This window comes from Branchiostoma lanceolatum, chromosome 6 (assembly GCF_035083965.1).
Source record: "Branchiostoma lanceolatum isolate klBraLanc5 chromosome 6, klBraLanc5.hap2, whole genome shotgun sequence".
In the NCBI taxonomy this organism is placed as follows: Eukaryota; Metazoa; Chordata; class Leptocardii; order Amphioxiformes; family Branchiostomatidae; genus Branchiostoma; species Branchiostoma lanceolatum.
Window position 1 is genome coordinate 9,846,894 of NC_089727.1, and position 25,330 is coordinate 9,872,223.

General features: G+C 40.9%; 2 protein-coding genes across 5 annotated transcripts; one reads left to right on the plus strand and one right to left on the minus strand.

The window, feature by feature from the left end:
* The first annotated feature begins 466 nt into the window (after positions 1 to 466).
* Positions 467 to 23,803, plus strand: LOC136436502 (nuclear pore complex protein Nup98-Nup96-like). 4 transcript variants are annotated; one of them, XM_066430507.1, is made up of 40 exons: positions 467 to 625; positions 1,626 to 1,785; positions 2,566 to 2,892; positions 3,160 to 3,276; positions 3,599 to 3,645; positions 3,824 to 3,931; positions 4,319 to 4,502; positions 4,874 to 5,061; positions 5,385 to 5,507; positions 6,140 to 6,281; positions 6,849 to 7,007; positions 7,237 to 7,300; positions 7,494 to 7,602; positions 8,076 to 8,219; positions 8,467 to 8,574; positions 8,906 to 9,006; positions 9,471 to 9,554; positions 9,910 to 10,052; positions 10,510 to 10,686; positions 11,091 to 11,230; positions 11,384 to 11,497; positions 11,842 to 11,946; positions 12,483 to 12,645; positions 13,604 to 13,750; positions 14,541 to 14,657; positions 14,861 to 15,298; positions 15,587 to 15,735; positions 16,185 to 16,443; positions 16,918 to 17,033; positions 17,245 to 17,424; positions 17,737 to 17,873; positions 18,065 to 18,128; positions 18,440 to 18,651; positions 19,071 to 19,226; positions 19,787 to 19,916; positions 20,509 to 20,632; positions 21,182 to 21,321; positions 21,745 to 21,842; positions 22,043 to 22,106; positions 22,445 to 23,803. In XM_066430507.1, the coding sequence occupies exons 2-40, from the start codon at positions 1,737 to 1,739 to the stop codon at positions 22,589 to 22,591; spliced, it is 5,574 nt and encodes a 1,857-aa protein (XP_066286604.1). In that variant the 5' UTR covers positions 467 to 625; positions 1,626 to 1,736; the 3' UTR covers positions 22,592 to 23,803. The 4 variants fall into 4 exon arrangements, with proteins under 4 accessions (XP_066286604.1, XP_066286607.1, XP_066286606.1 ...); XM_066430510.1 differs by having other exon boundaries at positions 18,443 to 18,651; XM_066430509.1 differs by having other exon boundaries at positions 4,877 to 5,061.
* On the minus strand, positions 23,281 to 25,330 carry LOC136436505 (uncharacterized). Its single transcript, XM_066430515.1, has 2 exons — positions 25,107 to 25,330; positions 23,281 to 24,975 (listed from the first exon to the last, which is right to left on the minus strand). The coding sequence occupies exons 1-2, from the start codon at positions 25,261 to 25,263 to the stop codon at positions 24,254 to 24,256; spliced, it is 879 nt and encodes a 292-aa protein (XP_066286612.1). The 5' UTR covers positions 25,264 to 25,330; the 3' UTR covers positions 23,281 to 24,253.

Below are 25,330 nucleotides of genomic sequence, written 5' to 3' on the forward strand. Positions count from 1 at the left end.
TTTCAAGTCAAAGACCAAATCTAGACACAATTATATATATTAAAGCCTTGATATAAGACGTCAGGTTTTGCAGAAAGGATACCAAAGCCCAGCCCCAACCAGCAGCAGGTGTCAGCAAAGCAGCAAAGATCATTTCCATCCATTAGCAATCAGGGGCTGCAAGAAAACATGCAAATATCATGATAATGTTTTAACGTTATACTGTGATAAGCAATTTTCTTCAATTGATTTAGAAAATGATCGAAGTATGCATAAGGAAGTGGTAGGAACAGCAATACTCAATACTGGATGCCTGTGCATTACATGAGGGTTGCAAAATGATAGACACTAGTATTAATTCCTCAACTCGAGGGAAAGAAAACCCGATTGAGAAAAACCCAGGAGGATTCTTTTCAACTTCCGCTCTGATCTCGTACCCAGAGTACCCTGCGCTCTCACTGGTCACCCTTTATCTTCCTGGGTACGAGATCAGTCATCACAGTGAGGCTGTGCAAGCTTCACGAGGAAAACGCAGCAAACTTCACCACAAAAACTCACGATTACAAGATTTTGACTCGATACGACAACTGTACAGCATGTTGTGTATCTTCAGCACTTCTAAAGAGTCAATGTATTAACCCAACAGGTGAGTTTTCTTTGCTTTTTGGTCAGAAAATGTAGAGAAATGTGTCGTAGGTGCGCGGGAAATCCCCAGTACGTCATGCTATGAAAAATGGCGGTACGGATCTGACTGGTTCAAACTAGTCCTGTTTCTTAACAAAATATACCTTAACTGCCCACAAAACTACGTCAAAAGCTTCCCCGGTAACTATTGTGTACATATCCGTTGTATTTTGAAATCTATGAAACCTGAGTTTGTGAGTCGGAGCGTATGTACTAAATCGTAAACTATCGCCCCCCTCCCCCTTTCATCTTTGATAGGTGCCACACAACCTGTTTTGTATCGAGTTGATTTATGTAGCGTGCCATTAGCATATTGCTTAATAATCATTTTATTCTGGCCACTTTTCAACAACTTGTGAATTGTAGGGAATTCCCAGTTATTATGGAATTCTTGGGTTTCAACCGGATCAGGCTGGTTTATATGGGGAATCCCCATGAACTTGAAAAAGGTGGTCAAAAGAAAATCTGGGGTTTACCCAGAAACCAGATAAAAGCAGTTGAAACAAGATATCGTATGTCTGTCTATAAAGAGGCTACAGGGTTTGTTTACCTACATTGCCCCTCTGACAGCTACTGAGCATCAGGTTAGTAAAAGATGTGTTGACGGTAACTTGTATTGTATATGTACAAGTTATGACTATAGTATGAGTATGACTCTGTGGTGCATATCCCTATTTTGGGCATGTATGGACTTGTATCACAACATTTAGTATTTCATATACATGTAGATTTCGCTTTTTAGGTCCAACTTCAACCATGGTAAGGGTTATGTTTTGCAAACAGCTCTAGTGTGGAATCCTTGTACCGACGTGAATGTCAATCCATTTAAAGATTTTAATGATCATGTTAGACTGAAAGCTCTCACTGTTAATATTAGCCGGAAGTTGCACGTACGTGTCATCTCTATCCACGTCTATGCTCATTAACGGGCCTTTTAACCTCTAAATGATTTCTTCTCATAGGCAAGCTGAAGAGGAATTTATCAGATTATAACTGTTAACAAGACCTTCTAACAACAGCAGAGTCAGCGTTGGCTTTGACATCGGGCACTGAACAACTTGCAAAGTCTCAAGATGTTTGGTGCTCCTCAGAAGACTCCTTTTGGGGGAACGACTGGATTCGGTAGGTGTATGACTGTGATTGTAATGAAATGCACTATTTGCAGCCAACAGAGTAACAACTTACATGTGACTGCAGGAATGGCAATGCTCATCAGCTTTTCTTCTAAATGCATGTTTTAGACATGCCAAAAGATCTGCTGTATAGAAAACCTAATAGTTTGAGGAAAAATCTGCCTTGGAAATTTGTGAAGTGTATTACCAAGGAGGTTTAAACCTCCTTGGTATTACAATGTCTTGCAAGGAACATTGCATGCATGATAAACTATGAATGATAGTGTTTGTTGAAGTAGAATTGAGAGTGAATTTATTTGCAGGATCAAACTTAGTATATTAACTCTCTCCCTGCCAACCTACATGCATGTGCAGACTGCACCCATTACATGGATTATTACATGGCAGGGAGGAGGTTAATTTATGTGAGCTTTTGATTCCAGCAAGCAAGAACTCAATCACTGTGGCTGTCCCTAACTCAAACTCAAATTAGATTTAGAATTAGAAAAATAGAAGGCAAACAGAAATGTTATATTTTTACATCACTGATTAACCACCTCTTTGCTCTATAATTGTTTTTTATCAAAAAGTCTTCCTAATACAGTCTAAAATGTGTTTTAAATTGTATGTGTCAGAAAATGTGTCTTTGTTTTTTTCATTGGCTGTTTTATTACTAGTATGTTGGTTGCAATTACATTGGGACATATTGCATGCATGTATGACACAGTGCCCACGACGGTGTTCATGTTTGCTTGCTGGACAGAAGTGACCCGTTTCTCCGCATGTTTAGGCACAACTGCAAAACCTTTTGGTGCTGCTAAAACTACAGGCACAGGTGCGTTTGGCACCAGTAGTTTCGGAGCCACCCAGACCCCGGCTACAGGAGGGCTTTTTGGCGGCACCTCGACGAACACCGGGACGGGGCTCTTTGGGGGGACCAGCTTCGGCACGCCTTCCACATCGACATCCACCTTCGGAGGGTTCGGAGGCACGAGTACCACACAGACGGGAGGCGGGCTGTTTGGGACGTCCACAAGTACAGCCGGGACAGGACTGTTCGCTACACCACAGCAGCAGACAGCACCGTTCGGGGCTGCTAACAAGACAGGATTTGGAGGTCTGTACTTTGTAATATCGATGGTACATCACAATTGATTTTTAAGTAGAATTTTACTTGTTTTGACAATGCCAAACATTTAGAACAAGATCCACATTTTTTTTCAATTGTCTCCATTTTTATCCAATAACAGATGTCAGTCAGGTTAGAATACATTGTAATGAAGACATGCAATTTTGTAATGTTATATATTTTTTATTGCTATCTTATGTACTACCATAATACTTCATAAAGGACCCATTGAATTATCCCGTTGTGAATTTGAAGGGTTTGGAACCCAGACATCCACAGCTGCCACAGGTACTGGGTTGTTTGGAGCCACCCAGCAGACACCAAGTCTGTTTGGAGGGGGACAGACCTCCAGCACAGGGCTGTTTGGGGCAGGTAAGAACATATCTTTAACAGACTTGTAACAAAACCTTTTTTGTCCTACATGTGTCCATGTTTTCCCTACTGCCATCTTGTAAATAAATCTTGCTTTACTTTCAGTAGAAACATTGTACAAAATGTATGTTGTTTGTATTATATATCAGTTAATAACAGTATTTGTCATGCATAGAATTTGGCCAAGGAGTAATAAAAAGGGACTATCTTGCCAAAGCTAGAAGGTTACAAATACCTGTCAGTTGCCATATTCGTATTCATATTTGAATAAAAGTAGTAGTGATATAATATAAGATTAAATAACATGTTTGTTTTTTTCCAGTTGGAAGCATTGGGGCTGGAACCAATGGTACCACAGTGAAGTTTAATGTGAGTAGAATGTGTTTCTATGTATTTAATCGTTGTGCATTTGGGATCCAGATTTGGTACTGTTTGGTACCAGGAAATATCCATAAGATTAGATTTGTGTAATCTTAATGTTACAAGAGAGAAAGATGTATAAACGTGTAGGGGTAATGACTAACATTTTGCTCTTGTATGTCCCCAGCCTGTGTCTGGTAGTGACACCATGATGAAGAATGGCGTCTCCCAGAACATCCGTACAGCACACCAGTGTATCACTGCCATGAAGGAGTATGAGACCAAGAGCCTGGAGGTTTGTTTGTCCCAGTTACCGTAAATGTTCGCAGCCCTTTTTATTTTCACTGTGCCCTTTTACTGCAAAATCTGTATTTCTACTGTACAACAGAATTGTTTCAATCACAACTTCAAACGCTGGAAAAATTCTTTCCCCTCCTCCAGTGAAATCAATACCATGCAAATTAGATATAAATAAATTTAAGTCCGTAAAGTCCCCAAATGGGAATTATCTGGTAACTTTGCCAAATATAGTTGGGAGAATGCCTGATTGGCTAAGAGCTGGCCATTGCTAACCTACACAAAAGAATGTTGTTGTTGGCATATTGTGTCATACTGAAGCAGCATACCCTAGCAGAGAGGAGGTATTTAAATGTAGTGAAGAAGACCTCCTTTCTGTCCATAGGAACTCCGTGTGGAGGACTACCTGGCCAATCGTAAAGGTGGCTCGACCGGAACGACTGCGCTGTTCGGAGCGACTGCCACACCGCAGACGGGCGGCGGCCTGTTCGGTACCGCCACCACCACCAGTACCACTGGCTTTACCTTTGGCAAAGCTGCCTTCGGTACAGGTCAGACTCAAGCTAAAGGTGATGCCTTGTACTCTCCGGGTGTAGGAAAGGGACATGTAATAGTGTTTGGTCCACAGGTAACTTAGTGTTAGAATTGTTGCTTTTGCTGGAGGGAGATACATGCTGCTCTGTGCTAGGACAGGGCATGATCATGTGACCCATAAAAGACATCTGATTGGCTCACATTTCTCCACCTATCTTGTCTTACAATTTGCATATAGGTGTTGTTTACCGATACAAATGTGTACACTTGTCTCTAATTGAAGTGACAGAGAACATAGTGGGTCATGCAGTATGGATAGATTTCCTGCAATGTTCAGGGAAATCACAAATCATAGACTTTGCTGGACGTTGTTGGAAAAGTTAGCATTAACAATATCGTCTTTTAGCAGGTGCAACAGGGTTTGGAACCACTTCAACAGGCACTGGCCTCTTTGGACAGACCCAGACAACCCAGGCTGGGGGCCTTTTTGCCAGCCCTTTTGGAGGCACTGCCACCACAACAACGGCCAGCACAGGATTCAGCTTTGGCCAGACCAACACTGGGACTGGGCTGTTTGGGCAAACTCAGCAGAAGGTGGGTCTAGTTATAGAAATCATAAGAAAAGGGATTTGGAAGTTTTAAGGAATAGGACTGCAGCAATAGTTATAAGGTGGCTGGCTGAGTCATACCAAAGACTTCAAGAAGTATACATACTGCTTCTCTGATTTGCACTAAGCACTTATGGGAAAGAATATGGAAGAATATCTGTGCTTGCACTGCCCAAGGGCTAAGAAAACAGATGGGCACCGCCATGTAAACCATATGGTGTGGGAAGGACTTTGTTTTAAGAATAGGTAAAATTGATGTTTCCAGTCTGACAATTTTTTTTTATTTTCTTCGCTGTCACTTTGCTATAGACGGGTCTTTTTGGTCAGCCTACCACCCAGACTACTGGACTGTTCGGCACACCCAGCACAACTACAGCTACTGGCTTTGGCAGCACTTTCGGCACAGGAACATTCGGCACACCAAACCAGGCTGTAAGTCTCATCAATCCAAACAATCCATTTTCCTTTTGGTAGCATTGTCCTTCTGATGTAGTTAAGGATGTGTTTTGTTTTGCTGCACAGCTCCATTGTTTTCTCAACATTTGAATGACTGAAAGGAAGATTCTTAGTCTTTAAGTGTGAACAGGATGTAAAGATAAAGAAATAGCCTTCTTATTGTATTAGTAGACTTAAGAGCTTGTTTCACCTATGTCACTAAGATACAACAGTTTGACTACAAGCAACCATCATAAGTATTGTTCAATGAACAAAGACGGTTGTTCAAATATGTACCCTTCTGATGTTATTGAACATCAAATCATACAAATCATACTTCTAGTTCTTGATTCCTGCCGCCAAGTAATCAAGTTAATTGCAACTCATGAACTCATTGTAAACACGTCAGTCGGTTTGGAACCTGGTACTGCGACTTGCGAAAAAGTTATTTTGAGAGGCAAACAGTCTAAATCATCATAAACTACATACACATACAATTGAAAGTTTCCATTTTTGTTTGCTTTTCACTGTTATGGCATGTTTTCTCTTGTCATATCTTTCATGTAGATGTATTTACAAAGAATATTCTAGTAGTTGTGGCCAACTGTGTATTGTGTCTTATGTTTCAGGGTGGTTTGTTTGGAGCCAACAAAGCCCCTACCTTTGGTGCAACAACTACAACCAGTACTACAGGAGGTCTGTTCGGTAACACTGCAACCAACACTGGTGGCCTCTTTGGTCAAAGCAAACCTGGCCTAACTTTAGGTCTAGGTAAGAAACACTTCTTTCCTCATGGTATTCTTGTAGTCCAGATGTGCATAATGGTAGTTAAGATTCTGTATACAATGTACTTTAAGATTTCGTGCTAGCAATGACGTAAAGAAACTGTTAATAGCAACATCTTGTATTGTTGTGGAAATGTTTATGTGATCCGATGTTGAGAGAATACATACATGGATAGTATACAAATATGCTTACAAGGTTGTACATACAGCTCAGGGGTTTATCTAAATCAGGAAAGAGGGGCGCTGCACCCTTTTGTTTCAGCCCAGTTCCCCCTTGTTGAATTCAGATTTTAGCTTAATATCCAGCATACAGCCTTCACTCAGCAATTGATTCCTCCATAAATACATAGAATTTGCTTCCTCGTCTGTGTGTACTCCCTCTTATTCAATTTTTCTAGAAAAAAACCTGCAGCTTGTATACATACATGGATGGTATCATGGTACGGTTGTTTTTTGCATTGTCCCAAGGAGCACAAAGTTGCTTGTGGTTCTGAAGATTGTTAAGAATTAAAACTTAACCTAATGATGACATCTTTGTCTCCACATTGTACAGGAACAGGATTTGGGACCGGAGCCTTTGGGACCACCACCACTTCCACAGGCACCTCCCTGTTTGGTCAGAAGCCCACCAACACATTTGGCGCTGGCCTTGGCACTGGTCTGGGTGCCGGGCTAGGGACCCTGGGCACAGCTTCAATATTTGGAAACACTGGTACACTCATTTTTTAAATCATATTTTGAAGTGTGTCATATTTTTAATCACATTTCATTGGAAAACGAAATGATAACTCCAAAATGTCTCTTTGAAGTTTGAATGAACGAACAAACAAAAGATGGCAGACATTTTTACCCTGAAAGCACAGAAAAGGCTTTGTATTTTTTTCATTTGCAACTGTATTTTGAAGCTTCTAATTAAACCACACCTGCCTTACTTTTATCAGGTTTGGGAACTGGACTTGGTACAGGAACGACTGGATTAAACCTTACACAACCAACAACACTGGGGTAAGTTCACAGTTTGCCACTCGTAAAATCTCAGCTGAACTGTCTTCTCAGAAAGAGTCATATGAGTAAAAGTATAGTTATGAAGCTCCGAATATGACAATGGTTTCAGGTTGAAGGGAAGGAGAAGTTTTTCCGTTTGGTTTTCTTGGTATTTGTAAACAAAAACATGTCCTGGTTTGTTTTCTGTTTACAGCACAGATGCAGCAGCACAGCTTGCCCAGCAGGCCCAGATCCAGCAGCAGCTACAGGCCCTGGCCAACTCACCCTTTGGAGATTCACCTCTCTTTAGAAACAATGTTGCTGTGAGTACAAACATACATTTTACCGTACATTTACACTAATTACAGGTCATTTTTGTAGATAGTTTGACAATTTCAAAATTCAAGGTATCACATTGAAAGTACAAGTTTTCAATTTGTTATGGGATGTACAGTTAGGTGTCAATGCTACTTGATAAAGCATGCTTTTCTTACTGCATCTTTGCATTTGTCACACATGCTTATAGAAGTATTTGTAGATTCCAAGTTAGTAGTGGCTTTGCAAAGTGAAATTGATCTGTGGCATATCGTATGTGTAGAAAGCCATGTAACTGTAGGGGTATTATAAGTGTGTTTCAGGCAGTTGTGATATACCAGACAGCCAAGCACTCTACTTTTCATACTACATGTACAATGTACATGTATTTCTGAATAGCTTTCCATTCCTATGACAAGTTGTTCAAAATGATGAATTACATTGATGTTCAGAATGATAAATTACATTGAAATGTCCGCAGGATCCAGCCAAGCGAGCAGAGTTACTGAAACCCACCAGTCTGGCTGCACAGAAGGCCCTGACCACTCCCTCACACTACAAGATCTCACCACGACCAACTGCCAAGATCAAGCCCAAACCCCTACATTCACTTGTATCAGGAAAGGTAAATGTTTTTGGCCATGCCACAGAGGTGGATGCTTTTATTGCTATCTTTTCCTCTCCTCCAATTCTATTTATGATATGTTGTTATTTTGCTACATTTCTGAAATAGTTAGAAGATCTTAAAATGTCTGAAACTATTGAGCTTTGAAATGCTGAAATGCAAATAGGGACACCAACATGGCAGCAGACACAGTGATGACGTCACATGAAAACGCTGTATGTGACATGAGAACAATTGTATTTTTTAGTCTCAACTATTTGAAGGCCTTGATGACGAGGACACCTCCCTCAGCAATGACACCTTTGTGCCCAGAAGAAGTGTGAAGAAACTCATCATCAGGAACAAGGCATCTCCTGTAAGTGTTAGTTCCTGAAAAAGGGTCACGTCCATATCTAATAGATCAGAAGAAATTCTGTAGACATGACACTCTGCACTATCTAACATCCCTATGCACAATCTAGACAAAAGAACTGACTGCACTAGTAGACTCGCCCTATGCACTCTCTAATTTGGGAATAAGGTCAATTTAATGCTGCAGACAAGGGGTGATGAAATACTACAGGATATTTATTTTACACTGACTGGAAACTTTTGTTGATGATAGCTTAAGCTCAATGATTTTCTTTACTTAGCTGAAGATATTTGAAACAAGAAACAAATCTAATTTTTCCCTACGATTGTTTCAGACGGCCAGTGAACTTGATGCAGGTCTTGGAGAGGAGGATGACCTCCTTGCTCCTCCTGCCTACCCATCTGACACGTTCCTAGTAGAGGACAAAAGGACAAGGTAGGATAGGTGTCAAGATTCTGTCATTTAAGAAAACATGATATGTAGCACAATATGGATGAAGATGTATGAGTTGTATGTATTACTTCTGGAACTATCCAGTTCTCCATTGCTAGTTGCCTTCATGAAAACAGAGGTATCATTTTCGTTCTGTTCGTTTGTGTGTCTTGGTGTTTGTGCAATTTTTTTCTCGCTGGCCGGTCGAAGTCTGGCCCAGGTAGCAGAAAATGGTGTAACTGAAGACTTGTAGGATGGGAAGCCTGGTTTGGCCCGGGTCCAAAATTTATGCCACAAGTTTGGCCTGGGTCCAAAGTCCTGTAGGAAAATGTAAAGACAGAATTAGCAAGAAATTCACAATAATGAATAAAAGTTAAAAAAATGATAACACGGAGGTATGAGATCTTTGATCTCTTGTTTTATTGTGATTTCCATAATGATGGATTGATGTTGCTCCCCCCTGACAGTGAGAGTGAGAAGGAGAATGATCCTATGGAGAACCTGTACTCCAACCCTGTCAGGAAACCCATCCCTGAAACACCTGCAAACAAGTGGGTCTCTCTTCTATATTTTCCTGTTCTTAATCATCATAGGGTTCCTTCTGTGTTGTATTCTTTTCATCCATTAGGAAGTGCTGTCTTTTCACTGCTTCGCTTAAAGTTGCACTCAAAAGTAGACAATCCCATGTCTACAGCACTGCGTCTTTTACTGCTGTTGTAAAAGCAAATCATGCGCATAGAAATATCGTTTGGTAACAATGTTTGCTTTCAATTATGAATCCAGCATGTTCTCATTTCAATGTACTTCCTCAATACAGATATTCTTAACATTTTACTCTTTGCTTCTATTACCAAAAGAAATGATGTGCACTTGACTTATGTTTAATTTTCTTTCTCAATTTGACAGGTCCTCCCCCGCTCCTGATGACAGTATCATAGCTTTGAACCTGCGACAGAGGAGCTGCAGTCCCGGCGAGGACAGCATGGGGGAGCCGACACACGATGAGGGAGAGGCAGAGGAGGATGTGGAGAGAGAACCACACCCTGCAGGTAGGGGACACATCCTAGTTTTTTGACAGTAACTTCCGGATAGACAGATTATACAACAGATATCAGATATGGGAGATTGTCTCATTATAGATAATGAAATTGAATTTGTGGATATATTGCTGTAAATCTTGAAAGTGACATTGACTTTATTTTCACGATGACCTGTTCACTGCATGTTCAGGACACTGCAAGTAAGTGTTTCCAATGTATTACTTCTGTACTACCGAATTGTTTCAACCGTGAATTTCAACTCCACGAAAACCTCCTTGTCCTTCCTACTGCAAAATAAAATCACTGAGAAAGTAAATAAATTTACAGTTTGCAAATAAAGTAACTACTTTTGTTTAGACACAGTGATAGCTCTTACTTTATACACAGTTATATGTTTCCAAGGTTGATTGTGAGTTACAGTAACATCCTTTTTTACACATGACTGTTTTTCTCTGTATTACTTCAGGCATTGTCCTGACCAAGAATGAGTACTACACTGAGCCGTCCCTGGATGAGCTGGCCAACATGGTGGATGAGAACGGAGACTGCTGGGTGGAAAACTTTGTCATCGGGCGGGACGGCTACGGCTCTGTGTTCTTCCCTGGGCTCACCAATGTGGCCAACCTCAACCTGGATGAAACTGGTCAGTACTATTGTTTAAAAATCTTGTAGACACACCTTTATACTAAACCTCAGATGTATGCTGTAACTAGATTTTGCAAATGAATAGCTTTGCATGACAAATAAAATCATGTCAGCAGTACATCAACTTTACCGTGTTACTTTCATATTATCATAAGTGTAAAGATATTTTATTAGATATTCATTGCCTATATGTAAGAGTGAGAGGTGATAGTACAAGTATACCATTCTTCCCTATACTTCGCAAGGACGCGTGAATTGCTTTCTTCCCAGCGCACTGACTAATTATAAAAATGTTACAAATAATGGTGAGAAATGGTAAAAAATGGTAAATAACGGAAGAATGCTGTTACCATTATTTAATGAATTAGTGCTGAAACTCTTATTCTTTACCTGGTTCCATAGTGCACATCAGAAGGAAGGAGATCACCGTGTACCCAGATGACTCCACTAAACCCCCAGAAGGGGAAGGTTTGAACAAGAAGGCAGAGGTCACCCTACACTGTACCTGGCCCATGGACAAGACAGCCCACATTCCAATCAAGGTCAGGACATGACTTCAACTCTCTTGTACGACAAATGTACAACCCTAACAACTTTAACACAAAGACATTACAAATTTAAATACCTTTTTACCAGTTAAAAATGAAGTATCTTAAATGTGCGACTTTTAAGATTTCTTGAATGTGTTATCTCAGAGTCCGGATCGCTTGAAGAAGATGGGTTACCAGGAGAAAATAGAGGTGGCTACATCTAAGATCGGGGCAAGGTTTCTGGAGTACAGACCAGACACAGGGTCCTGGGTTTTTCAGGTAAGTTACAGGTTCCTTACATACTCTGCTAAGAAATTCTTTACCACCATCTCTTTCTTGTTTGTTTGTGAACTTTAAAAGAGTCGAGAATGAGTTTGTGTTATTTTTAGTTGTTTTTTAATGTTTGGCATGAGGGTAGAGTTTGAATCTAAACTTTTGGGTAGTAGTATTGGGAAAAGTTTGAAAGTAAAATTTTGGGTAATAGTGTTGTCTCAGATTCTTCACTTTTGAAAGATACGACAATACTCATGCCACTTCCTCTAGCAGTTGACAAACATATCTGTGCTGGCATCAAGATAATGGTATTCAAAGAGAGTGTATGTTTTTACTTGTTTGCTATGTAGGTGCCTCACTTCTCCAAATATGGCCTGGATGACAGTGAAGATGAAGAAGAGCTTGTCAGTCAGGACCAGAAGAAAATGAAGATGCAGCAACAAGGAGATCTTCAGGTGTGTAGATCTGTCCACACTTAAACTAAAAACTGGTATATGTAAACATTTTATATTAACACATACCAGTATACTAGTCATCTGCTGGTGGGTCCATAATACTTTGTAGTTTGTTAACAGTAATTTTGGTGCAAAGCAGTGGTACATGGTAGAAGATAGCTGCCTCAAGAATTTTCTTCTCTTTATAGGCAAAAGACAAATCCTTAGTATACTCTAATTGTAGAAATGTTCGCGGTGGCTTTATGTTCGCGGTTTTCGTGGCGACCGTTTCACCGCGAACTTACAACCACCGCAAACATTTCTGTCCAATACTGTAGCAGTGTGTGACTATAGCGCTGCCGAACTTAAAATCACCATGAACACTCCATTTTGCACTTAGTGCAAAATAAAAACCATGCAAACTTATATGCATTTACAGTATTAGTTACATGTATATTGAGACATGATTTTATTTCACTTCATAATGATTGTACGTATCACTGTTTCACCGAGGTTTTGCCAACTTGTCTAACAAATGAGATGTTTTCTGAATGCAGAAACAGCAGCAGAAAGAGAATCAGCCTCCCAGTTTGAACAGCCAGCCACCAATCACAGAGACGTTGAAGGCTGAGCAGCCAATCATGGAGCAGATGCAGGATGACAGTGACATGGCTGACATCAGCCAGGAGCCAATCCCTGACCTGGCTCCTAACAGCTCTGGTAGGAAGGGTGTGCAGCAATACACATAGTCAGGACACACAAACCTTGCACCATTTTCAATGATAGCTTGAAAAATGCAGTCAAACCTGGCCAAGAAGACCACTCGGGAAACCAATAAAATCTGTGCTGTGTGGATAGGTGGTCATTATGGAGAGAATTCTTGATGCTCGTGTCAATGGGAAAATTTATCTAAGAACCACCAAAAAGTGGTCACATTGGTCAGGTGGTCCTCATATAGAGGTGGTCACTTGTGCATGTTTAACTGTAAATGAAAATTTTCATATTCTAAGTACTATTTAGTTCTGGTGAAACATAGAAGAGCGCTGAAAAAAATTATTATTTTGCTATGGCCATTTTGTGTATTGATAAGAATTGTGAAAACTGTGTAGAGCTAAACTTCACCAGCGCAAAGATACATCTTGACTTCTTGAGTTTGTGGAATTAACTCGTTGGCAGAATGACAAGAAATAGGAACTGCCCTAAAGAACTCCCTGTAGCGCTTATGTCTTCTCACATCAACTTTATCTACTTGTATTATATATATCTCACATGGAATTTGTTGAGGATACTATGCACATGTAAATGTGTACTCTTGCAAAGATTGGGTACATACAAAATGTACATTTGTAGTCTCGTATATTGTACACTGTTTTTGATAGCACTACAATTTGCTAAATAAGTAACTTTGTTGATAGCATCATAGATTGAAATACGCAACTGCATCCTGTAATTTGTAGAAACTTTCTCTAGATTGCAAGTAAGATGTAGACAATTCACAGTTTTGTAGGATTCTGAATTTTAGGTTTGGTATTATGAATAACAATTACCGGTAAGCTGATTAACAGCGTAGCAAAGCTTCTATCGGAGAAAGCTTTTCTAACCTGACAACCTAAAACATTGCAGGTGACAGAAAAAAAGTATTTTGTAAGATGATTGAGGTAAATTGGCATGTCCTCAGGTGACCAGGATGGTCTGGAGGGACTATCTGAGGAGGAAGTCGTGCCGTCCTCCCACCGCCTGGCCACCCACCTGGGCATGAGCGCTCACCGCATGCAGGTCATGAAGGCCTCCTTCTTCGGAGACGAGGAGGAAGGAGAGGGCATGGGTGAGCATTCTCTCCATGTGGCTCTGTTCTTCACTGTCATTGGCTAACAGGCTTTTAGCTAGGATCTGTGTTCTTCACTGTCATTGGCTAAAAGGCTTTTAGTTGGATCTGTGGACAGGGTGTACAAAAATGGGGGGGCAGACTTCCCCAATGGGCTCTTTGGAATAACAAATACTTGCTAGCTTTGCATGTGAATCAATTTACATGCTGCCCCAGTGTCTGATATGAGGAAAAACGACAGTGGCAGTGTGTGTGTCACAGTGTTTGTAATCATAGGGTGTCCTCTGGGTGTCCCCTGCAAAAGGAGGGCATCTAATGTCTATGTTTTCTTAGAGGAGGCGTCCAGAAGACACCATGACGCCCTACTAGCTATGGCCTGTTGGCTAATGTTAATGGTAGTACATTGTCGACATTGACTGTATTTGATCAATGAGATACATTGTGTAGAGATGGATTCTTGAACAACTGGATTCTTGTTTGGTTTGATAAACTTCAGTATTTCTTTTGAAATTTACTGAGTCTCAGAAACTTTGTTAAAAGTTCTTTGTAATATCAGGTGCAATAGGTAGAATGTTCATGACATACAGTGACATGATTTAAGACTAACTAGAGCCCAAACCAAGTATTTAGAATGTTTGTTATATATTATATAGGCTTCTACAAAGTGCATGTAGTTCCTCATGACTAGAAGTTGTAAATTTAGCAAGACAAATAATAAAACAAACAATACTATCTTTGTGCCCCTATCTTTGTGGTTATTAATGATGCTTACTTACATCATTGTCTGTAGATTACAAACCAGTGTTTGGAGGCATGAGTGGGAAAAGTTCCCTCCGTGGATCGGCCCCTCCATCTGGGTCTGCCTCCCCCCTGCCTCACAGGATGGTAGAGTCCAAAATGGACAGAGGTGAGGGTGTTACATTGTGTGATTTACTGTCTATAAAGGGTTTTATTTAGAATCACTACCTTTTATTATCCTCATAAATAAAGCTCTTAAGGCTTACATGTGAAAAATACAACACTGCACATTATGTTTTCTTGTTTTGTTTCAAGACTTGTGGAAAATTGTGTGTGACTGTGATAACTGACATCTGTTGATCCAATCTTCAGGATCCTTCCTTGCACACACAGCCAGACTTGGCTCCTTAGGAAGCCCCGTGCGAGGTCTCGGAGGAATGTCAATGTCCCCCTCACACAGCCCCAGAACTCGTATTCCAAGTGGAGGTTTCTCCCCCAAATTCTCCCCAAAGGTGGAACAGTCCGGGCTGTTTCCCTCCATGTCCAGACCCGCACCGTATCCGGTGTTCGAGCGCAACCAGGGACTGCTCCTACCGAGTGGACTTTCCTCAGAAATGGAGCGACCGCGGAAGATCGTTGGGAGCCAGCGCCAACCAATGCTGCTGCCGTGGAAGGAGACTGTGACCAATGAGAAGCAGAGTTTAGTGGCAGACGCAGCGCTCATGATGGGCCGATCGTTCAAGGTTGGATGGGGACCGAACTGGACACTTGTGAGATGTGCAGGGCCTGACAAAGACGGGGAGGCACCAGGTAATAGGGAGTGGAGTTCTTATGTGTGTGTGTTAACATCTGTGTAATATTGGGGGCTGTGAGCAGAGCATAAAACTACACCTGGGCTTAAACTAACAAAAAATCAACTACTACTTTAAAATGGAGAAAAAACAAGATGCTTTCATTACATCTTCAAGCAAATGTCTAAATAATGAAAGAATATATTCTACTACAGGTACAGGTATAGAAACTTGACCAAAGAACACATTTTCTATGAAATAAAAATATTAGTATCACTTAAAATTTTGTGATGTTTTGTGTTTGTAGAAAGGAAAAAGGAGACCAGCATCCCCTTCTCCATCCTACCCAAGTCCACCCCCCGGCTAGCCAAACTTGGTACATCCTCACCCTTCAGCGTTGTCATGGAGAGGGTCGACGTGGCGCCACACTTTGTCGTACAGGACAAAGTCACAGTGGTAAGTAAGGTCGTTGTCGTGTGTAGCGTAAATGTTTTCTAGGCATTGGTTTGTTGGTGTACAAAATAAGTCAAAATGTAGTGTTGTTGTATTGTTTGTATATACCTGGTAAACCGCCTCATGCCAGACAGATTTATTTGATCTACTCACACCGGCAAGGATCTCTACTCTTTTGATAAGTGCAGTGGGTTATTTAACATGCTCAAGACAAGAAAGCTCTCTTCAAAACACAGGACTTATCTGAGGGACGTCCCTAGCCGAAGCTAGGTACTCATTTTCACCTAAATGAAGTGAAATTTGTGTTAAGTGCCTTTCCCAATGTGACATGTCGGGAATCGAACCCAGGGAATGTTATTTTAGTTGTATGGATAGATGTTGAATAGTTACTGTTGTTACAAAGGAATGATTCCGCATTTTTCATTCTGACAATTTTCTCCTGTGTCCCCAAGGCCAACCATGTGGCCCACCTGGAGGTGGAGTTGGAAACCAGCCTGTGTTCTACAGAAGACCACCCCTGCCCGGTGTTCGTCCCCACCCCCGGGGTCGGCGCCCTACACCAGCACGCTGAGGTGGCTGGTAGGAACAAGGAGAACTGCGGTGTGAGACATCCTGAGAGGGAGTCGGCCGACCATGCTAACCTGGTGCTGAGTCTGTGTGTGGCTCTGTGGGGGGACCTGCCTGACCAGGACAGGGAAGATGGGGAGAATGGTACATATATGCTTACATTCCTCTGTAAAGGAGTTTTGAGCTTTAACACTTTTGGTTTCTTGGACTGTAGAGTGTTTCTTCAATGTTTTACCGACCCGTCATCGTACAATGCGCTTAAAGACAGTTAGTCAAGCAACTGGATAAAATTTTGGAACAGTCAGACGTTTCAGACAGCATCCACTATCTTTCGTCAGTTACAGTCATTGACGAAAGATAGCGCATGTTGTTTGAAACGTCTGACTGTTTCAAAATTTTATCCAGCTGCTTGAGTAACTTTCTTCTGGCATATCTAATTACCTGGATGTCTAACCTTCATCGATGTCTCATCATACAATGGTTTTCCCCTGGAGACAGCCACTTTAACACCAGAATTCTCATTTTTTGATTGGGGATTTTTTTTTGTTTTAAGTTTTCTTGTGATAACCTATTTCTCTCTGCCCAGTATCTTGACAATTTGTTTTGTCCTCATGTCAGGCCTTGACAGGACCAGCTATGCATACCACATGGCTAGAAGAGAGGCCGTCTCCCATTGGCTGATGAACCAGGCTCAGGACACCATACAACAGGAAGTACAAGACTCCAAATTCAAGGTCAGATTCTTTTAACCTTTATGACCATTCGGCACCCCATTCCTTATTGCGTTACAGAGTTAGGCAGCAGGGAGAAGATTAAGAACCATTTATCAAATTAAGGAGGATTTTCCTCTCCATATGGTACACAAAGTTCTTAAACACTACATTGTAATAGTTTTTTGTATGAATTTAACTTTTAATTTATTGTATTTTTTGATGATCTGAAAAGGAGGGTGGGCACACAGATGCTATCTTCAGTCTTCTGAGTGGGCGACAGATCAGCCAGGCCTGCTCATTGGCTCAGCAGTCAGGCGACCACAGACTAGCCCTGATATTGGCCCAGGCAGGCGGCAGCCATTTTCCCAGGGAAGTTCTTGGGAAGCAGCTCAGTGATTGGGAAGAGCTTAAGGTACTTTTTTCGGACAGTTTAAATGTATAGAGCAGTAGAATTAGCCAATTTTTAGTTTGTTTTGTTGAAAAGAAGGTTTATTTTATACATGTAGTGAAAATAAGAAATCTGAACTACCGTAAAAGAACAAAGTTTGAAAGTTAAAACAACCATCACTTTTATGGCATTCTTTCCGCCCGACCACAGACTGTTACAAGTACTGTTTGTTTGAAACCTTTTTGTTTATTGGTACTTGGGACAAAACTTTCACATTGTTGTGAATGAGTATTGCAATGGCAAATGTTGTAAATTTGTGCTGTGTTTTTTGCTTAGGCTGACAGATTCATCAGTGACTCCAGACTGAGAGTGTATGCTCTACTGGCGGGCAAGCCTGTGTGGCCGGCCACCAACGGTGAAATCAACACCTGCGAAAACCTGGACTGGAAACGAGCCCTGGCCGTACACTTGTGGTAAGGAGCAAAACAGTACCTGTATATGTTAAAGCATACTTTTTAAAAACTCTGGTGCCTCTCGGTTTCCTTTTCAACATCGGTCTAGAATTTTTACATGTTGGAAGCCACTGGAATGAAGTTATCAAATAAGAGTAAGCTTTAGTATGTTGTGAAGAGTTAATGTGTTTCTTTCTTGTGTGTTCACATAGGTACTTGTGCACACCTTCAGCAACTGTACCTGAAGCTCTTCACCTGTACTTACAGGCCTTTACGGTAAGACATTTCTCCATATGTGCATTGGTTGACAACTGTTCATTGTATCTGATACTGTAAATTCATTTACTTTTGCGGTAGGTTTATTTCACTGGAGTAATGAAAAGGAGGTTTTTATGGTGTTTATGATTCTCAGTTGAAATAGTGGGAATACGTTGGAAAGGGATATTCACAATTTTTGTGGTGTATTGGTGTAGAGCTCACCACTAGAACTAGGAAAATAGAACCGTGATTGTTTCTAGATTTTCGGTATTTCTGTAGATGTCCCCTCTTCTCAAGTTTGTAATTGTTGGTATTTTTGTCGTTAACAGAAGAAGTCTGAATTTGGAGAGTACGCCAACCCTCCACTGCCCCCGTACCTGGAGCGGAGTTCGTACAGGTCAGGTGATCAGGAGGAGGATCGGTACGTGATCAGGGACATGTGTTACCACCTGCTGCAGCTGTACGCCGACCGCTCCCACCAGCTGGACAGACTGCTGGCACCCACAACATCCACACCAAACCAGCTGGACTACAGACTAAGGTGCTTTTTCCTTACACAGAACAAGGCTTCCTTCTGTTTTAATACTTTGGCTAAATATAGTAGAGAACTAGAGATACATGTAATTGTGATGTGGTTTCCTTGTCAGAAGAATAGGTTCTATACACAGGCAGGAGAAGTCAACAAGTTGAAATTTTGAAATGTTTTAAGAATTGTTTACAGAATTTGAGAAATGTCTACATTGTATCAATGCTTTTGTTCTACTTGATGTGACTTTCAGCCATAAACTTTCCTTGAGTGTTTATTAGGCCACACTGACTGGACTTTGTGGCCGAAACCCTCTAGATGGCAAAAAAAAATGATGAAGGTGGTAAAAATAATGAACTCTATTGTTGTTCTTTCATCAGGAGGAAGTACAATGTATATCCTTGTATGTTATATAATTTTGTGGTGTGTTTCAGCTGGCTGGTGTGCCAGGTGCTGCAGGCGCTAGATTATACGCACCTGTCTGAGCACCACCTGAACACCATCCACGCCGGCTACATCGCCCAGCTGGAGTCACTGGGCTTGTGGGAGTGGGCCGTGTTCGTGGCACTGCACATCACTGATAACAGCAGGTACGTGGACAGCATGCATGTTATACTACAGATATGCAGGTCATTTACAGAACCTTTATTTAAAGAGCTCATCTTTCACTTATTGTAACAGAAAAACAGATGTTTTTGACAAGCACAATGATCAGTGAACCTCCAGTTTCTATTTTATCTAAGAGGACATTCCTAGCCATGGCTGAATCAAGTTGGACTTTGTGTTATGTGCCTTTCCCAAGGGTACAACATTTGAGACCTGGCCAGTAGTAGAACCCAGGACTTCAGATGCACCCATTGAACCTTTCTATATACATTTGGTGTGTTGTCAAAGACTGGAGCAGCACATAGACAAGTTGTAGGGAGTACTGTAATAGAGATACTGAATGAAGTCGAGAGAACTTTTGTATTTTTTTTGTATTTGAAAAACAAAATGTCTTGAAAAATGCTTAAAAGTATTCAATCAAAGAAAGTACTATTTCTGTCACAGCCTTCTAGATCTGCACTGCTAAACTCTCTACAACATGTGTAAAAAGATAGTCCCTCTAGGTTAGATTAATTTTGACGGTTGTTTTGTCTTTCCCCTACAGGAGAGAACTTGTAACTAAAGAGCTGCTGTGTAGACACTGTAGTTTGTCAGAAGAGGAGGCATATGTACAGAAGGAAGAGTTTCTGCAGGAAAAACTTAAAGTGCCAGCTGTATGGATACATGAAGCAAAGGTGGGTTTTCCTGAGTTTCTCCTGGTCTCAAACAAAATATTCATTTGTTCAACATCATCTTTATTGCACAAGACACACATTTAAAATCAACAACGTACAACATACAAGATGAGTGATTTAAAAACCTAGGTCGGTCCCTTAATCAGTAGATTATTCAGTGTTAAAACATGTGTATACATTTGTATTTGGATGAATGAAAAAACGAAGTTCCTCTGATCAAGGAAATAATCATGTCTGTTAAAGGAATATCAACATATTTAAGGCCCTCTTTATATTGACTCCTAGTGTGCTCAAGATAACTGACAGTGAAGAAAGATATTGAACTGAAAATCTTTTTGAAAAATCCCTATCGACCAACCCTATTTTTTCAAACACTATAACTGGAAAGACAATATTTCATTTTGTTCGCCTCAGTTGTATTTATGTCAGGAATAGCATTGATATTGCACAATGCATTAATCCCCATAATCTCAATGCATTGACATTGGCCAGTAACTACATGCAGTACTCTCCTTCTGAAAAAGAGTTATGATTGGTAAATTCAGATGACTGGTGGGCCATTTCTAAAAAGTGCATCATGTTTATTGTGTAGGCTTTGAGAGCACATTATGAAGGCAAGCCCCATGACGAGGCCTGGCACCTGCTGAAGGCTGGGAAGTGGAATGCTAGCCACAGGATCATACTGAAGCACCTGGCTGCAGACGCCATCATCAATGGTAGGTCACAACATGGGGATCATCCTGAATTTATTCAAAATTATCTCCCCCTCCCCTTTCAATAATTTTTGCTTCAGACTAATGTTTGTACAACATGTACATGCCTAAATTTGATCGGTATCATCAAATGATGATGATCATCATCATCATTGTTCATCCGGATGTACTCTGGTGAGATACAATCAATAAATGAATGTTACTGTAAATTAATTAAGTTCATGGTGGTTTTATGTCCGCAGTTTTCATGGTGACCTCTTTACGGCAAACTTAAAACAACCACGAAAATGCTTGTTCTGTCTTCTGCCCACCTACTGTATTGTTTCAGCTGCAAACTTAAAACCTCTGCAAACACCATTTTCTCCCTACGCCAATATTTAATCACCGCAAACTTAAATACATTTGCAGTATTATATTGATTGATTGATTGATTGATTGATTGATTGATTGATTGTAGTTTTGAGAACAGAAAATTCACAGGTACCTACTGAGCTATTACCCATTTATGACATTGAACCCTTTTACTAGTATATCATCCGTTTCCTTGTACAGAAGACTATGAGTACCTGCAGGAGCTCCTAGAAGAGCTGTCTCCCCCTGAAAGGTCTTCTACCATCCAGGACTGGAACTTTGGGGGAAGGGTGTTCCTGGACTACATTCACATCAACAATACCCTGATAGAAATGGCAAAGGTAGGAAAAATGTGGATGTCACAGCTCACCCAAATGGTTAAATAGAGAACTGATGTTCTTTAAATGTACACTTACACTTAAGAACCATACTTCAAACATACAAAGGGTGTATTTGTTCTCAAAAAGAGTTGTACTTGTAGTTCTCTAAGTTTGAAGATCTTTTCCTCTAGAATTACAACAACTATCCAATTGGTTTGCTGTATAGAGCATGTAATTTGTTCATATTGCAGGAGCATGTTTCATTTTTGTGTGCTTCTTTTTGTAAGTTTTGTGTCAGTTGCAACTCGTACCTGTGAGCATGGTCACTAATTGTATGTATATCTGTGTAAAAGAGTTTGGAAATGGGAAGGTATTGTACTGCAGTTAAGCATGACTAATCATATTAAGATTGTTTGACCTGATGCAAACCTATGTTGTGTACAGGGAGTTTCCAGCAGCTATGACCTGGAGAGGCTCCATCCACAGGTGACATCCTTGTGCAGTAGGGTTGAGAACATCCCCTGCCTCACACCTAAAGACAGGTACGACAGCTGTCTTTGTACTTACCAAGTTGTTCTTGTAGGTAGCAGGTGATTTGTAGATGGCTCACTAGTGTCAGCAAATACTGTGTATGATATATTATACATTGTACATGTACAGCATTGTCTGCATCTGTAAGTTGTGTCATTTTGCCATCTTGATCTTGTTAATGTATCGTTAAATGCACTTCTGTCATTTTCAGATTATGCCAGTCGGAAATGGCCAAGAAAGCAGCCAGCTTCCTTAGACTAGTCTTGGAAGGACAGGTGAGTCGCTTTGTCTTCTATCTTGACCTCTATTTGTACATGTATGATGAATACAGAATTGCCTCTTTGATAAAAGGTTGATTGCTGTTTTCTCACTGGTATGATGAAAACTCTAATTGTACATGTAGCTTGTCCTGTTTTTTAGCGTCTTTATTCAAACGCACCTATTTGAGTCATAGGCTTAGTTGTACACTCGTATATTGAAAGGTCTTTCAGCAGATGAGTACATGAATGATCTTACAATCACCCTAGAAAGTTCACACTATCAAATCCTAGTTTACAGAATTGACTCTCTTATTGCTGAATAGATGAGCAAATCTTCCCTGCTGTTGTTTCAGAACAAACCTCCCACAGTTGACGGAGAATGCCTGGTGCCGTCCTACCAGTTAGCCCCACACATCACTAAACTACCCATGCCAGAGGACTACGCCTTACAGGAGCTCAGAGCACTCACACACAGCTACATGGTAGAACTAACTACATAGCTGTTATACTCTGCTAGGTTACATTTTGTTCTTCACAGGAATTATAGAGAAACACTTTACAAGAATATAAGTCTATTTCATGTTGCAATGCACCAGATACATGTATGCATATGTAGCTGTGATGAATTCAACCATAACTGCAAAACTAACTGTAAGTGGAACATGTATCCAGCTTATTTTTGTAGCCTGTGCATCCCTGTTACTCTGATGATATGTATACATTGTATGTAATTAATGAAAAAACCAAAGCATCTTTGTTAAGTGGATTATATATGCCATTTTTGTGTCGAAGGCTGGGAGATGGCTACTTGTGTATGGCAGCCTTGTCATTAGAAAGTAAAGAAATAAGGGTTGGATTAAAAATCATGATTTTTGGATCCAACTCACCAAATTCATACTGTTCACAGTATAACTTACTATAAATAAGCTGGGAATACGCTACTGTGGTGAAACACCAGTTTTGAAGAATAAAAATATCAGCTACAAGGGATACAATCTCATTCCGTACTTATAACAGTTAATGTGCCATTCTGTCTGTAGTGATCAGCTAACTCAGCATCATGTTTTGTATGATCATGGAATTAGTTCTTGTAAAGATAGATTTTATATCCCTGAAAGGTAATGTACTGCTTGAGGACTAACATCTTTTCTTAAAGATTCTGTAGAGGAAATCATGACGGGACAAAGAATCTGTGTAAATACTTTTCTTGGCCAACATTCTTTATTTAGTAGCATATAATTGTATGTCACATGTGTATGGTACAATTCAACACACATACATGTAGGTACTTATTATTATCATTATTGAAAACGTTAAGTCAGAACTGTGACAAGAAATGATGCAAAGTTACATCAAGTAGCAATATCTGTGAAGATTTTCGTTGGTAACAGGTGTCTTTATGCAGTTCGTGTTGGTAGTTTGTTTATCACACAACAACTCAGCACTAGTGTCTCAATGCATCTACAACATGCAGCATGGATTTAGTATATTTTTTGTCTACACATTATTCATAGCCTGTTTTAAATGATAATGTAAATGATGTAAAACTGGCTTTTCATGAGCTGAGATTATACTACTAAGTTACTAACAGTAGAAGTAAAAGTACTAGTAATTGGTAGATGGCTTATGAAAATACATGTCAGACTTCTAAAAAGTTGGGATCGATGCATACATGTATCTATTATGAATGGAAAATAAAGTTCACACTTGAAGAGTTGTTCTGACTCAATGCTAATTAACCATGCTAATTAGAGCCGCATTTGCATAGCTGATGATATATCATGAAATAATAATCTACTACAACCTCAAAGAGATTTGTTTTCTGATGTGTTCTAGTTACAAGCTTGTGATGTAATTGCTGCCTTTTGTGTTCAAGCTAAGGCTTAAGAACCAATCCATTTAAGACAAAATGCAGGATATTTGTGTAATGCATTTCAGCAAGAAAGGTTACTATCGCGTAGGGTGTTAAAAACAATGTCTCTGGTGTAGAATACTGATTGCGGTCTTGAAACGCCGCCTATAGAATTGAGTTGGTACTCCAACCAGATGTAATGCCCAATAATGTTAGCACTGTACTAAAGCCAACTCAGCCACTTGCCAAAAACAATGAACACATACATTCCCCCTCCCACATCAAATGTCATATTAAAACTGCACTCTATCTAATACAGTCCAGCTTGCCTCCTCGCTGCCATGATCATCTGCAGCATCATCTGCGCCTTCTCGCTCCCGTCCCACACAGGTGCGAAGTAGTTGGTCCCTGGGATCGGCAGCACCACGGGCCGAACCTGCGCCAGGACCGGGCAGATTGGGATGCTGGGGCGCGGGGTGTCCAACTCCGGGTGCTCGCGGGGAGAAGTGGTCGACTTCTCATCGGCTTCAGCAGCGCCCTGCTTCGGGGAGGTGGTGGCCTTGTCGGTCTCGGCAGCGCCCTGCTTCTGAGGGGTGGTGGCGTTGTTGTCGGTCTCGGCAGCGCCCTGCTTCTGAAGGGTGGTGGCCTTGTTGATGTCGGCCTCGGCAGCGCCCTGCTTCGTAGATGTAATGGCTTTCTCGCCCTCGGCAGTGTCTTTCTGCTTCTTAGAAGTGGCGATTTTCTTATCACCCTCAGCAGTGGCTGCCTTCTTGGGACTGAGCAGGAAGCCCGACTTCAGGCCGGCAAAAGTCGCCTTCGAGCCGGCCTTTTTGGCGTTGTTCGCCGCACCAGTACTGGGAGACAGTGGAACGTTGACTTTGACGTTGGTGCCTTTGGCACCGTTTAAGTCGCTTCTCCGAGCTTTGTTCTTCACGGCTTCGGGCGGCCTCCTGTGCAGCGGCACTGTAGGTGGCTTTGCCTCTGTTGCAGAGGTATCCCGACATGTCTCACGTCCAAACGGCGCTTTCAAGGCTGTGGAGAGAAAGAAGTTCGGTTACAGGCGGGTTCTTAGAACATCACTGACTCTCTACTTCACCTATCGAACACGGCGGACAGAAACTACAGCTAGCTCTGATTTTGAAATGCAGGAAACTTGCTCTTACCTTTCCCGATGAAGACGACAACCTTCACCACAAATTGGAAGATTATGTCAAAAAACTGCAGCAATACTCCAAACATCTTATTCACGATTGAAGTCGATGTCACAGTGGAAAATAACCAGCGGACCCAAGAAGATCCAAAGGATACGTCTGAATCCATGGCTTACTTTATTCAGAACTGTGAGTACAATTATGACGTCACAGAAAGTAACCAAGAACATGGGTGA

Excerpts from the sequence above, each read along its gene's own strand:
- LOC136436505 (XM_066430515.1), bottom strand. The coding sequence starts at position 25,263 with ATGGATTCAGACGTATCCTTTGGATCTTCTTGGGTCCGCTGGTTATTT. Across the intron at positions 24,976-25,106 it reads TGTCGTCTTCATCGGGAAAG|CCTTGAAAGCGCCGTTTGGA; the intron begins GTAAGAGCAAGT and ends TTCTCTCCACAG.
- LOC136436502 (XM_066430507.1), top strand. The coding sequence starts at position 1,737 with ATGTTTGGTGCTCCTCAGAAGACTCCTTTTGGGGGAACGACTGGATTC. Across the intron at positions 14,658-14,860 it reads AGAGTCCAAAATGGACAGAG|GATCCTTCCTTGCACACACA; the intron begins GTGAGGGTGTTA and ends TCCAATCTTCAG. Across the intron at positions 16,444-16,917 it reads CAGGGAAGATGGGGAGAATG|GCCTTGACAGGACCAGCTAT; the intron begins GTACATATATGC and ends TCCTCATGTCAG.